Genomic DNA, 14,047 nt, shown 5'->3' with positions numbered 1-14,047 from the left:
AAAGTGAAACTTTTATTACATCGTCTCAAACTTTTTGGTCTGTGTAGCGCATGTCGCGTGACGGTCGGCTGCCGAGTATAAAGCAGTTTCGGAAAGTTTCACTTTTACCGTGGTTTCATAAAACCACACAACATTTTTTATGTAATGTTTGTAATTATGGTGTGTACAATAAAGCTCTCATTCATTCATTCATTCATTCATTCATTAATTCATTCATTATCTAACTTTGTGTAGTGGTGGTGCAGTAGCGACCCCTCAGATCCTACAGCTCAGTGGTGTAGGAGACCCTGAGGTATTATCTCGAGCTGGAGTTCCACTTGTTCACAAACTGCCCGGAGTGGGACAGAATCTGCACAACCATGTGACACATTTCCTGAGCTTCACTATGAATGATAATAATACCGCGCCTTTGAACTGGGCGACTGCTATGGAGTATCTGCTGTTTAGAGATGGGCTTATGTCTGGGACAGGTTCGTTTTCTGTACTTTTAATACAATTTAAGGATATTTGATATTCAGAACTATTTTCGTAGTAAGAAAAACAAGAAATTATTTTGTTAGGTATGTAAATTTTTTTAGGCAATTGACTATCATTATTATAATGCCACTTTTTCAATCGACCATATTCTAGAAATAAATCCTTTAGTTAACATAATTACAATTTATGTGATGAATCACAAAATAGGAAACTGGATAAAATTGAAAGCCAAACCAGTGGTTATTGTCTTAAAACAACTTAGTAACTTCCGTCAGATATCAATAATAATACATGTATGGGGAAAAGATAAAAAAGTAACATCAAATTTCGCATTTACATATTTTAAAAGTTAACATTGCAACAAAGTTTTAATTTCAAATTTAACATTACAGGAATATCCGAAGTGACAGGATTCATAAACACCAAATACGCAAACCCGGAAGAAGACAACCCAGATATCCAGATGTTCTTCGGCGGTTTCCTCGCAGACTGCGCCAAAACTGGCATGGTCGGGGAGAAACTTGGAGATGGTTCTAGAAACATCCAGATGTTTCCAGCAGTTTTGAGACCAAAGAGCAGAGGCAGGATTGAGATAGCCAGTGCTGATCCGTTCGCCCATCCCAAGATTTATGCCAAGTAGGTTATTTTTGACGTGACAACGTCTTATAATTCGATAGAGCCGGCTGCACGCACGAAAAAACATGACTCATGCGGCGTTACCTCACTCTGAGGCGTTCCATGTAAGGCTTGAAGTGCGCGGAACGAGCGACAAAGAAGCACAATCGGACGTTGTCACGTTCAACTATCGTCAGTAAACCGACTTTACAGACAACCAATTTTTTTAAATCAAAATATTTTACTTTATGATGATGATAAAAAGATATTTAGAAAGATCACTTGTTCTGACGATCGTCAGTTATTTTTAAGATGATAGTAGATGAACCACCATTAGGTCTTTTTTAAATACATATTGTTCATTTTATAAGCTTCGAAACTACTAAACGCTTTCTTTATTTTGTTAAAAAATATTAAGTGAAATTTTGCAATATTCGGAATCATTTTTTAGGGTTCCGTAGCCAAAATGGCAAAAACGGAACCCTTATAGTTTCGTCATGTCCGTCTGTCCGTCTGTCCGTCTGTCCGTCTGTCACAGCCGATTTACTCGGAAACTATAAGTACTACAGTGATGAAATTTGATGGGAATATGTGTTGTATGAACCGCTACAAAAATATGACACTAAATAGTAAAAAAAAGAATTGGGGGTGGGGCCCCCCATACATGTAACTGAGGGATGAAATTTTTTTTTTCGATGTACATACCCGTGTGGGGTATCAATGGAAAGGTCTTTTAAAATGATATAAAGTTTTCTAAAAAACATTTTTCTTAAAGTGAACGGTTTTTGAGATATCAGCTCTCAAAGTCGTAAAAAGTATGTCCCCCCCCCTCTATTTTTATAACTACGGGGTATAAAATTCTAAAAAAAATAGAGGTGATGCATGCTAATTAACTCTTTCAACGATTTTTGGTTTGATCAAAGTATCTCTTATAGTTTTTGAGATAGGTTGATTTAACTGTAATTTATTATATTTGCTGCTACGGAACCCTTTGTGCGCGAGCCCGACTCGCACTTGGCCGGTTTTTGTTTAACTAAAGAAGTTGCTCTATTATTAATGTATCCAAATAGCATCAATTCTACTATTGACCTTGAAAACCGCCAAATCTTTGAGCTGTTGACAACGCAATGCGAAGTAATAACCGGACACAATGTCAAATGTGAGCAATTGCAGATTATAACAATTGAGCAATTGACGAGCAATTGGGAGCGTTTAAGGAATATTGCCAATTATTATAGTTCTATGCCAACTATTTTTGGGTGACAATATATCATAAAAAGTATTTATAGGATCAAATAGGTATATTATTTGCAAATAAACAAATGCAAACATCATGTTGTCATCCTTAATAATATATCGGGATGATTTTTAAAGATTTAGATAATTTGAGGCTTTGAGTAAGTGATCACTCTTCCATTTTCCTTGAAATATGCCCGATTCTAATCAATGTTTGAATATCAGAAATTAGGGATGGTATAGAGCAGTTGCGCATATTTCAATTTTCCTGATTTCAATCATTTCATCTCATATTTAATTCGAAGTGTCTAGTCGTCCGCTAAACGGATGAATAAAATAAATTAGTCGTCCGATTACCGGATGAATAAAATAATTTAATCGTCCGATTACCGGATGAATAAAATAATTTAATCGTCCGATTATTCGGATTAATAGATAACCTTTTAACACTAAAGCTAGTTGGGTTGGACTAAAGCAAAGGGGGCGCAGGACTTAGAAAATTTTTGATGGAGTTGGTGTCATTATAACACCTATTTATTATTGTTTTATCGTAAAGATTACGCTAATATAAGCATGTTTTATAGGAACAACTTTTCTCTAAAATCAAAAATGGCCGAGATATTCGCCCTTAATTCGTTAGGTTAGGTTTAGGTTAGGTTAGCCTTTAGGTTAGGTTAGGTTAGGTTTCTTAAAAAAAAACTACACAGAAATAGGAGCCTCGCGAAGCGGGGCTCCGTCGACGCGCAAAAAAAAATCAAGTTTAGGTTAGGTTAGCCGTTAGGTTAGGTTAGGTTAGGTTTCTTAAAAAAAAAACTACACAGAAATAGGAGCCCCGCGAAGCGGGGCTCCGTCGACGCGCAAAAAAATAATCAAGTTTAGGTTAGGTTAGCCGTTAGGTTAGGTTAGGTAAGGTTTCTTAAGAAAAAAACTAAACAGAAAAAAGAGCTCCGCTTCGCGGGGCTCCGTCGACGCGCAAAAAAATAATCAAGTTTAGGTTAGGTTAGCCGTTAGGTTAGGTTAGGTTAGGTTTCTTAAAAAAAAAACTAAACAGAAATAGGAGCCCCGCGAAGCGGGGCTCCGTCGACGCGCAAAAAAAAATCAAGTTTAGGTTAGGTTAGCCGTTAGGTTAGGTTAGGTTTCTTAAAAAAAAAACTACACAGAAATAGGAGCCCCGCGAAGCGGGGCTCCGTCGACGCGCAAAAAAAAATCAAATACCTACGTGTGCCCTCCTCCACCCTCCTCCCCCCACAAAAAACCTATAATACGTGCGGCAGTTCTCTAAAGAAACCCCGATAACCTAACTATGTATATAGATAAATAGATGTTATCGGACGATTAAATTATTTTATTCATCCGGTAATCGGACGACTAATTTATTTTATTCATCCGTTTAGCGGACGACTAGCTTTGTCCTATTTAATTTATCTGCTGACAATATCTCTTATAACAGAATTCATTACATGCATGATTTCAATTCATTAACAATTTACTATTTCATTAAAAAATCGTCTTTAAAATCAGCGGTATTTTAATTCGTGATATTTTCAGCTACCTCACCCACCCGGACGATGTGAAAGTCCTAATCGAGGGCATAAAATTCGCGATCAAGTTGTCCGAAACTAAAGCTCTCAAGAGCTACGGCATGAAATTGGATAAGACGCCGGTGAAGGGTTGTGAGGGGTACAGATTCGGCTGTGACGCGTACTGGGAGTGCGCGGTCCGTGTCCGCACCGGGCCCGAGAACCACCAAGTGGGGTCCTGTCGTATGGGGCCGAGGGGCGATCCGATGGCCTGTGTTGATCCGCTTCTGCAGGTATGGTTGTGAATGTGACTGTTTTAATTTTGAGGCTATTTTTGTGATTAATGTGTGTTTAGCCCAAGAAGTTTAGATCTAATGCACTGGAGATTTCAGTATGAACATTAACTTGTAACAAGAAAATATGATGTAGAATGACGCCTGTATGTTATCTCTTTCACACCTAGGTAGTTAGTTATTATTTTAGATATAAGCTTCTTGGTTTAGCCCAATCAAAAGATTGAAAAAAAAATTAAAAAAAACCTGCAAAAGCAGGTTTCCACAGATAACTTAGTCTTTTAATAGTCTTTTTCGAATGCTGGCGTTAGATTTTTAAACGTGTCGTTATTTATTATTTTGTTTTTTATCAGCAAATATTATGTCATTCACTCATTTCTGTGACATTTATGTTTTTATGGCATTCTAATCTATATATAGATATATAAAAGAAAGTCTGTATGTTCCAACACTTATAACTCGAGTTCTACTGAACCAATTTTCATAGTTTTAGATTCGTTGGGTTTGTCTCCGTCATACAAACATGAGTTCAGCATCAAACAGTTAGGGTGGTTTTCCAACAAAGATGTGCGAAGATGCGTTGTGGGATGTGATGGGGATGTGTATCTCTGGTGGAAATGCAACCTTAAGCTTTGTACGCGGCTTATGTTTTACTGTACCATTTATATTGTGTTGACCCCTATCTCAATAATTGGATCATCCACTGACCACTACAGACTAAATATAATTATTGAAGTGAAACTTCTTTATCGGGGTTGGACAAAAATTTAGTGTAACATTTTTGCGTTACGCCGTACGCGTGACATTTTTGCGTTACGCCATACTCGTGACATTTTTAAGGTTATAAAGAAGTTTCACTTCTTACTTGTGTACTCTAATACACGCATACATTTTTACCCAGGTGCAAGGTATAGACCGTCTCCGTGTAGCGGACGCAAGTGTAATGCCGCGCGCCCCGTCGGGCAACACGAACGCGCCGGCCGTCATGGTCGGGGAGCGCGCTGCCGACTTCATCAAGCGGCGCTGGCTTGGACAGCATCGGGTGAGTACTGAGTTACACCGGCCACGTGCCGCAGGGACAATATTGGACAATATTAGACAGGTATTGCCATGACCTTGAAATTTAACTCTCAATGCGCCTAAAGAAGTTTCACTTCAAAAACCCAATAATTTAATTTGTACAAATTATGTATCCTGATCCATTATGTAATCCATACACGCTTCGGTCTACCGTCTACCATACAGTTACAGAATACTTAATAATAGCTAACGCTGTATAGGTATGCGTAAATCATATTCAATCAACTGATCATACTAGGTAGGCTCAAAAAAACTGCACAGGTCTGTTCTCACACACGTGTATGGTAAGGGCCGCAAAATTGGCGCATTGGTCTTTTTTTTATCAAAACTTGGCTTTAATTTACTAAAAGAATTTATCAAATAACTACGAATTCGAAAAAAAATGATAATAATTAGTAAAACATGAAAATAAGTTATTTAGAAAAAACTAAAAAGAAAAAAACGAGTTGATAAGTTGAATGATATTTAAAGTAATTACAGCATATTACAATAAGCAGCAAAAATCATATGAGTGAAAGTATCAGAGGACTAATAATACCCAGGATAATTAAGAAAAACTCCCACTCTTGACAATGTTATATTATAATTTGTGTAAGAGGCTACATTATTACTACAATGTACTTTAAAATGAGATACAAGAAGAATTCGTCATAATTTAAGTTATACCATTTACAATTTTTCAATCATAATGGCAGAAGCACCGCCACCACCATTACAAGTAGTAGCTACACCTTTCTGTCCTTTCTTCATAACATGACATAAATGTCCAACTAATCTGGATCCAGACATTCCAATCGGATGTCCTAAGCTCACAGCACTTCCGTGAATATTAACTTTTTCTGAATCAATTCCTAAGATTCTTCCATTTGCAATAGCTACTACGCTAAACGGTTCATTAATTTCCCAGAGGTCCACTTCGCTCACTTTAACTCCAGTCTTTTTTAAGAGGTTAGAAATAGCAATCGATGGCGCTATTGGGAATTCAATAGGGTCGCATTCTCCGTCAGCATATCCAATGACACGAGCGAGAGGTTTTACTTGTAATCTTTTTGCGGCATCACTTGTCATCATAACAAGGGCAGCTCCTCCATCGTTTAACCCTGCCGCATTACCAGCTGTTATCGTCCCATTTTCCTTTTCGAATGCAGGCTTTAAGTTTTTGAACGTGTCGTAGTTTATTTTTTTGTGTTCTTCATCTTCAGCAAATATTATATCGTTCCCTCGTTTTTGTGGCACACTTACAGGCACGAGTTCAGCATCAAAAGCCTTGGCTTTGTACGCGGCTTCTGTTTTTCTGTAACTGTTCATCGCGTGCTCGTCTTGTTCTTCTTTAGAGATGTTGAATTTTTTGACGATGTGTTCACCGCAATTTCCCATGTGTATGTGATTGTACACATCAGTCAGTCCGTCGTATAAAATTCCATCTTCTAATTGCATGCCTCCGTAAGCCGTTTCTCCTCTTTTTAAATAGAAAGGAATGTTTGACATGGATTCCATGCCACCAGCAATCACGACGTCTTGAGTTCCAGTTTGCAAGCTTTGGGTAGCGAATAATACAGATTTTAAGCCTGATGAGCAAACTTTATTGATCGTCGTACAAATTGTACTTGTGGGTAGACCTCCAAATATAGCTGCTTGTCTTGCTGGTGCTTGTTGAAGGCGAGCAGAACAAACATTTCCCATGATAACCTGGAAAATTGAAACGGTTATAGTTAAAAAAAAGAAAACAAAATATTTTTTATATTTATAAACACAATATTTTTTTAAATCTTTAGATAAAAATATTATGCGAGATATCGTGCGAGAGTGAGATAAATAAATATATCTACGAGTAATGATAATTTAATCTACGATTACGTTTACATCAGGGATTAAATTAATAATTTGATTTTAACTATTAAATTAAGTACTTTTATAGGCGAATAATAAAACGAGCGATTAAAAAAACTAAGCGACTGTTGATAAGATACTGTTTTAATAGCTTGAGCGGTATGATTTCGTGTAGGTAACCGACGAATATGGGTTGATAATAAAAAACAGATTGAGCGCACTAAAAGTGGATTGTGATTAATCCATTTGAGATATTAAATTTCTTGGTAGCGACGTTACTAGGTCAACGACTAGAAATACGTAATACAGTAACACCTCGTTAAGTCGAACCTCGATAAGTCAAAAACCTCCAAATCTCGAAAAAATGTCTTGTTCCCTTCCCTTCAAACCCGAAAACCTCTATTACTTGAAATTTTGTCCCTCTGTTAGTCGAAATAATCACCGAGTCCCTCCAAGCCATTTTGGTACATATATTCACTCTATAACTCGAAAAATCAAATTTGACCTCTGTATCTCGAACATAGCAACGTTTTATTTTACAACCAGTACACTATTGTTTCTTAGAAAACATTTGAGGAGTATACGATAATTAATTTATGCCTGACGAAACACGTGTTTGCGTTAAGTATCTGATGACGAAATTATCGATTCAGTAGCTCAGAAAACCGATACTAATGATTAAGATGACATAGAAGACGTGAATAGTACATGCGCTCCATGGGTTTCCATCAAAGAGGCAAGAACCGTATTGAATACCTTACGAAATTTTATAAAGCAAACCAGTATCTTTGAAAAAGAAGAATTTTCTGCTCTTTATAGGTTATAAAATGCTAGAGAACAACCAAATTATCTAAAGCAAAAAAATACTGACTTTTTTAATGCCATATTTTTTATTTTAAAACGATTTGAAATAATGTTGAATTATAATAAATAAAAACATGTTTGTGACCTCTGCAAGTTGAATTTTAATTTATTTTACCTCTGTAACTCAAAATTGATAAGAATAAACCTCAAACTCTTTATGTCGAATCAAAATCCGCCTAAGTCGAAATCCTCCATAAGTTGAAAACTCTATAACTCGAATTTTTTGGCGTCTCCCTTGATATTCGACTTATAGAGGTGCTACTGTATAATAGAGACATTGTTTGATTTAATTAGCTTTTAATGAATAAAATTTATTTGCTTATAGTTTCTTCAAATAGTTAGTTGATAAATAAAAAAAATGTTGTGTGGTTTTATGAAACCACGGTAAAAGTGAAACTTTCCGAACACTGCTTTATACCTACTCGGCAGCCGACCGTCACGCGACATGCGCTACACAGACCAAAAAGTTTGAGACGATGTAATAAAAGTTTCACTTTAAAAAATCGACCTCTGCCCATAGTATTTATGGGCATATTATTTTTCTATAGTATAGTTTCTATAGTTTCTATATTATTTACCTATAGTATTTTTCATAATAATTTTAATACGCTTTTATGAGCTTCATCTGTGTGTTTAATGTCGATTAATCTCGATTTTGACTCACTTTAATACGTTAATAGGATAGATTTAATTCAAAAAGGATTCTTTATTAGTTTACGAAACACTAATCAAGAATCGGTGACAATACAATAATTTTATGGGTTCACGCATAAACTCATCAAATTATTGTTTTTTTTTAGCAAATTTCGACATTTGCAATGTTATCAAAACCTACAGGGTACTTCCCGTAAAGACAGAGTCTTGAAATTTGGTAAAAATTAAGGTTTTATAGCACAGTTATAGGAAAAATTGCTAAAAGCTTAAATTTAAAGTAAACAGGTTTGTTCTTCTACATCCCATGAACACAGAGTCATGAAATTTAATTAAAAGCAACGTCTTATAATACAGATATAGGAATAATTGCGAAAAAATAAAATTTTGGAATTACAACATAATAAAAATTAAGTTTATTCGGAGCCCTCGATACGCGAGTTCGACTCGCACTTGGCCAGTTTTATTTTTAAACTACATATTCCTTATCTTTTGTGATATAAAAATTAAACAAACAATTTGTTGCTAAGCGCAAATCTCAAGAACAGACGAACCGATTTCGTTACTTCTTTTTTTTATGATATTCCTTGAATTTCGAGGCAACCATTAACCATTTATGGAGAGAAAACCAACATGTAACCACGGGCAAAGTCAGAGCGAACAGCTAGTATATAATAATAAAAATAAATCGCCAATTAATGTATTGCTAAGCGCAAAAATCGAGAACGGCTGAACCGATTTCGTTAATTATTTCTTTGTAAAATATTCCTTCTAGGACGAGGATGGTTCTTAGATTAGGGGGAGAAAATAACAATAAGGGGCAATAGGGCAGAAGAACATCTACCGGGGCAGCTAGTTTAAGATACAATGCTCTAAATAAATCATAATATGCCAGCTAAGGAAAATAATGCACGATGTAATGTTGACACTCAAACAATAATTATTAGTTAGGTCGTTCAAATATTAGGAAGCTGCTCATTTTGTATTTTAGTAATAACTCAATGTTTGTTTGACGCGATTTTTTTAATTTTTCATACCAATATATAATGCATATTTTAACTATGAGCCCAATTAATTATTTTTGTCACGTAAACCTTTAATTTTCTTTCACTCGTTTAAGTACATGCTACCCTTTTTACAAGTAACATCTACAAGAGAGATTCTTGTAGAATGTAAAAAAATCGTATCTTATTGTAAATGCATAGACTTCGACCTTACTTTATTTTTAACTTCTAAAAGCCGGTTTGTTGTTGGTTGATAGTTTTTTATGATATAACCGGCTCGCACCGGTTTTTCTGTAGTTTAGTTAAATCATTTTCGTCTATTAAATGATAATTAATGATATCCAAAAGACTCACCTCTTTAACTTCCTCTTTCGGGATACCAGCCCTTTCTACTGCTGCTTTCACAGCTATACCACCTAATTCTGTGGCTGACACATTAGCTAGACTTCCTCTAAACGACCCTATGGGTGTTCTCACTGCTGATACTATCACTACCTCATTTAGAGACAACATTTTTGATATTTTAATTGAAAAATACGCCCAACACGATTATATCGTAATTGTGTTTGTATATGAGAGTGAACCGGCGCCGACCACGGAACGATGACAAATAAACTTGTACAGACGTTATATAGACTAGGAATGATGTAATCAAGATTGTGTTGTGTTTACATGCGAGATTAAATTAATAAAAAAATTGAGTTTTAAATCTGTATTTAGTTGTTTTACTTGATAAGTTGTATACTGTTATACAACCAAATACAGATTTAACAATAATGTTTCTTTAATAAACATACGGTTATTTTATTAAATTACAAGAGTGATTGATTTATTAGTAAAAAAGTGCGGTCTTGCACTATTATCTATTATTAATTTTTAAATATTATTGCTATTTACATTCCTACATACTTAAACTAAGTAGCTAACTTTAAATGTTCTTGTTACTATCACTTTCTTAAGTTATAAGTGGTTTAATTAAAACGATTTTCTTTTATATTTGTAGAAGTTAAAAAAGATACCTATAGGGGACATCCTTACATTTTAAAAGTAGATATCTTTATTTCATACTAATTAATTAGATTTGAAATAATATACAACAAGGTATACAGATACATAAGATGCCAAGTAGTTAATAATAGCACAGATAATATAATTCAATTAACATACGCTCGCCCGTGTGTACGGTGCCTAAGAATCCAGAGGTATTTTTACTGTAATTGCGCCATCGCCTATCAGCTCCCTATGATGGCCCCAAATTGTCATTTGTCCTTACAAACATAATATTTTTCATGTTATAATGGTAAACAGTATTTTTTTAACGGACGTATCATTCTATAAAGTTTAATATTTCAATTTTAGATACAAAATTTACGTAATAATCCTTGCCTATAAAAAAAATTCATTCGGACCCCAAATTAGGACAAGCCTGTATTTTGGGGGTCCACCTTCCTGTATAAACAACAATAATTGTAAATAGTATGTAACTTTAATAATGAACTTAACTTTTGCTTCAACATAAGATTATGTACCTACTAAGTATATTACTATACTATACTACTATTATATTCAAAATTAAATCTATGTATTTAAAACATTAATATTCATAACTATTAAAACATTTTAGCTAAGGTAGGCTTATAGTAACAAAATTAATTAAAATGATAATGATTATTGTTCAAATGTTTGCATAACTTATAATCGGCCAAGTGTGAGACTCGCGCACTGAGGCTTCCGAACAAACCTGTATTTTTTTTATTATGCAATTTTAAATTTAAGCTTTTAGCAATTTTTCCTGTAACTGTGCTATAAAACCTTGCTTTTTACCAAATTTCAAGACTCTGTGTTCACGGGAAGTACCCTGCAGGTTTTAATTCCCTTTGATGTTGAAATTTGCGAAAATTTGCAGCATACGCACGGTTGTAGGTATCTTTTGATTGCGTTCGCTTATAAGTTTGATTTTTTCACCGCTTCAAGGGACCGTAGACTTGAGTATATTATAATAATTATAAATTCAGCTTCATGCCTTTGTAACTCACACTTTCATGAGAGAAAGGGTCTTGAGTCTTGACAGACAGACGAACTACAAAGAGTTTCCGTTTTTTCCTTTTGAGGTTCGGAATAGAGATTAAAATTGCGAAATAAATTCATTCATTTATTTCACAAGTTTATACATGGAATAAAATACCTACATTTAGGGCTATTTGAAAAATATGAATTAACATACTTATACTATAGTTACCTACGTGTAATAAATTAGGTAAGTATACGTGTATTGTTCCAAAAATTAAAATGGATGAAAAAACAAATAAAAATTACTTAACTAATAAAAAGTATTTTTATTTAGGTACAAAAAAATGTACAATTCAATATCTCTATTCCAATCGTCAACTTGAACGTCGTCTGGTTTACAAATCAGTGATTTTAAGTTATTTTTTATTGTAACCTGCAGATTACAACCTGAATTGAAATTGAAAATTGAAAATTGAACCTGATTTAACCATCAAATTATTTAATTATTATTAGTCCTACAAAAACAGCGAAAAAATACAATGTTTTAAAATAATTTTCCGATTTTTCATCTAAAAAAATGGAAACTTGCGTAAGATATAATCGTAAGAACTCATTGAAAGTTTCTGTATTTTATTGAAAAACACATTGTATATTTTTATTGAAAAATACTTATAGGTGCTGAAACCAAAAAAACATGTTTTTAATAAAGAACTGTATGTTTTTTTTCATCTTATATTTTATCATTATTTCACCATCATTTCATCATTATTTCATCTAAAAATACTTTATCTTTACAGATACCTTATCAAGCTGACCAAGGAGGAATATCAAATATTCTTAGTGTTAGCGAAAGCAGATATCCCGGTTGGCAACCATGGCGATAACTCTATATATTATATTATAAATAAATTTGGAAAATCTAAAAGTGCACGGATCATAATGCTCATTCGTTCGAATAAAAGGAGAATATAACTAATTTTAGTTTTTCGTTAACAATTATTACACAACGCTTAGTTATATCACAATTTTCAATACCAATCTCCGCAAAGTAGATCTAAAGCTAATAAAAAATAATATGGGGCGATTTTTCAATTAAAATTTATTCGCTGAATAACACAACCATTTCAAAAATTTGTTCTATTGCCCGACTATAACTTTTCCATGTGACATTTTTTATATGATTGTGTAATACTTTATTGGACGGATAATCATTTTTAACTGTGTTTTTAACCAATTGAAAGATTGAAAAATAGCCCCTTAATTAATTAAGTTGGACAGACATCTTGTTAAAACCGAAAAAAGTGTTGATTGACGGGAATTTGCTTTTCTATTTCTACATTTCTTTCTGGGTTAATTTTCTTGAATCAATTTTTACCAGTTTTTTATTGTGAACAAAATGATGAGATGAGATACGTGGAATACCAATCATGTAATATTTAATATAATAGGAGCGGAATTAAGGCAAAACAAAGTATCGATAGAGCTCTGGCCACTGTGTTGTGCAATAACTAACAAAACCCTAAACCTGTAGATAATTACATAATATGGGAAAAAGTATAAATAGAACTTATCGGAAATCCTGTAGGAGTCGCTTCATAAAGATGTATTTAGTCAAGTGAATAAATGGCATACGTAAGATTTCTAGACAGATTTATTTTCAAACTCAAACTCAAACATTTATTTATTCAATTAGACTTCTTCTAGAAGCACTTTTGAAACGTCATTACCTACATATTTTTAACATTTCTAGTACCACCGATTCGGAAAGCAGTATTTGTGGCAGTATTTCAAAGTGATTTCAAATCTTACATATCCTATTTATTAACGTGACGAGGAAATTCAAATATTTTATTAGAATAATTTCACAACACAGCCTTATTATTGTAAGTTAAAATTAGAGATGATTATGAGATGTAATGTAAATGCTTGTACAAATACTCGATAGAAGTAGGATATTTATCTATGTTTTAGTGTAAGAAGGTACTTTAGGAATAGAATACCTAAGTAAGTACATAGTATATAAATTATTATAATGCTGGTGTGCTATAACATTTGTTTATTAAGTGAATAAGCAATTCTTAATTGCTTGTGTTTTATTGTATGCGGGTCTTAACCTAACTACCTAACTTAGTAGGTACTAGGTATTAGTCAGTTCAATAAAGAAACGAATCTTCAATGGCGGCCAAAGCTGACTTTGACAGATGGTAGGATCAGCAAAAAAGAAAATAAAAATAACGTAAATTGACAATTATTTTATTAATTATTTCAAATTGTTTGTTGACAAACTTTTTTGTTATTGTATTTGTGTATTTATATGAATTATCATATTTACGTATACAGAATGTAATAAAATCCCCATAATACTTGTAATAAGCCCATAAAACTGAACAACTTTTCCCAAAGAACATATTTTGTCAAATTCCAATAAAACATTAATTACTTTCGCAAATGCATAATTGTCATTGTA

The 14,047-nt window shown here is 33.7% G+C and overlaps 2 protein-coding genes across 2 annotated transcripts in view; one reads left to right on the top strand and one right to left on the bottom strand.

The window, feature by feature from the left end:
* Gld (Glucose dehydrogenase) overlaps positions 1-13,328 on the top strand; it is a 54,183-nt gene extending 40,855 nt beyond the window's left edge. The window contains exons 7-11 of the mRNA XM_090114353.1: positions 235-470; positions 870-1,113; positions 3,877-4,141; positions 5,043-5,183; positions 12,378-13,328. Coding sequence (XP_089970479.1) covers positions 235-470; positions 870-1,113; positions 3,877-4,141; positions 5,043-5,183; positions 12,378-12,464 — 973 coding nt within the window. The 3' untranslated portion in view covers positions 12,465-13,328. The remainder of the gene's footprint in view (positions 1-234; positions 471-869; positions 1,114-3,876; positions 4,142-5,042; positions 5,184-12,377) is intronic.
* Positions 5,790-10,256, bottom strand: LOC149899307 (acetyl-CoA acetyltransferase, mitochondrial-like). The gene is made up of 2 exons (XM_090114349.1): positions 9,925-10,256; positions 5,790-6,910 (listed from the first exon to the last, which is right to left on the bottom strand). The coding sequence occupies exons 1-2, from the start codon at positions 10,081-10,083 to the stop codon at positions 5,891-5,893; spliced, it is 1,179 nt and encodes a 392-aa protein (XP_089970475.1). The 5' UTR covers positions 10,084-10,256; the 3' UTR covers positions 5,790-5,890.
* Positions 13,329-14,047: the final 719 nt, after the last annotated feature.

Source organism: Colias eurytheme, chromosome 21 (genome assembly GCF_061535395.1).
Source record: "Colias eurytheme isolate Ceu_HAF_F1 chromosome 21, ilColEury1 Martin Lab GWU primary, whole genome shotgun sequence".
Lineage (NCBI taxonomy): Eukaryota > Metazoa > Arthropoda > Insecta > Lepidoptera > Pieridae > Colias > Colias eurytheme.
This window is presented reverse-complemented; position numbering and strand designations above follow the sequence as displayed.

Excerpts from the sequence above, each read along its gene's own strand:
- LOC149899307 (XM_090114349.1), bottom strand. The coding sequence starts at position 10,083 with ATGTTGTCTCTAAATGAGGTAGTGATAGTATCAGCAGTGAGAACACCC. Across the intron at positions 6,911-9,924 it reads CGAAAGAGGAAGTTAAAGAG|GTTATCATGGGAAATGTTTG; the intron begins GTGAGTCTTTTG and ends TCAATTTTCCAG.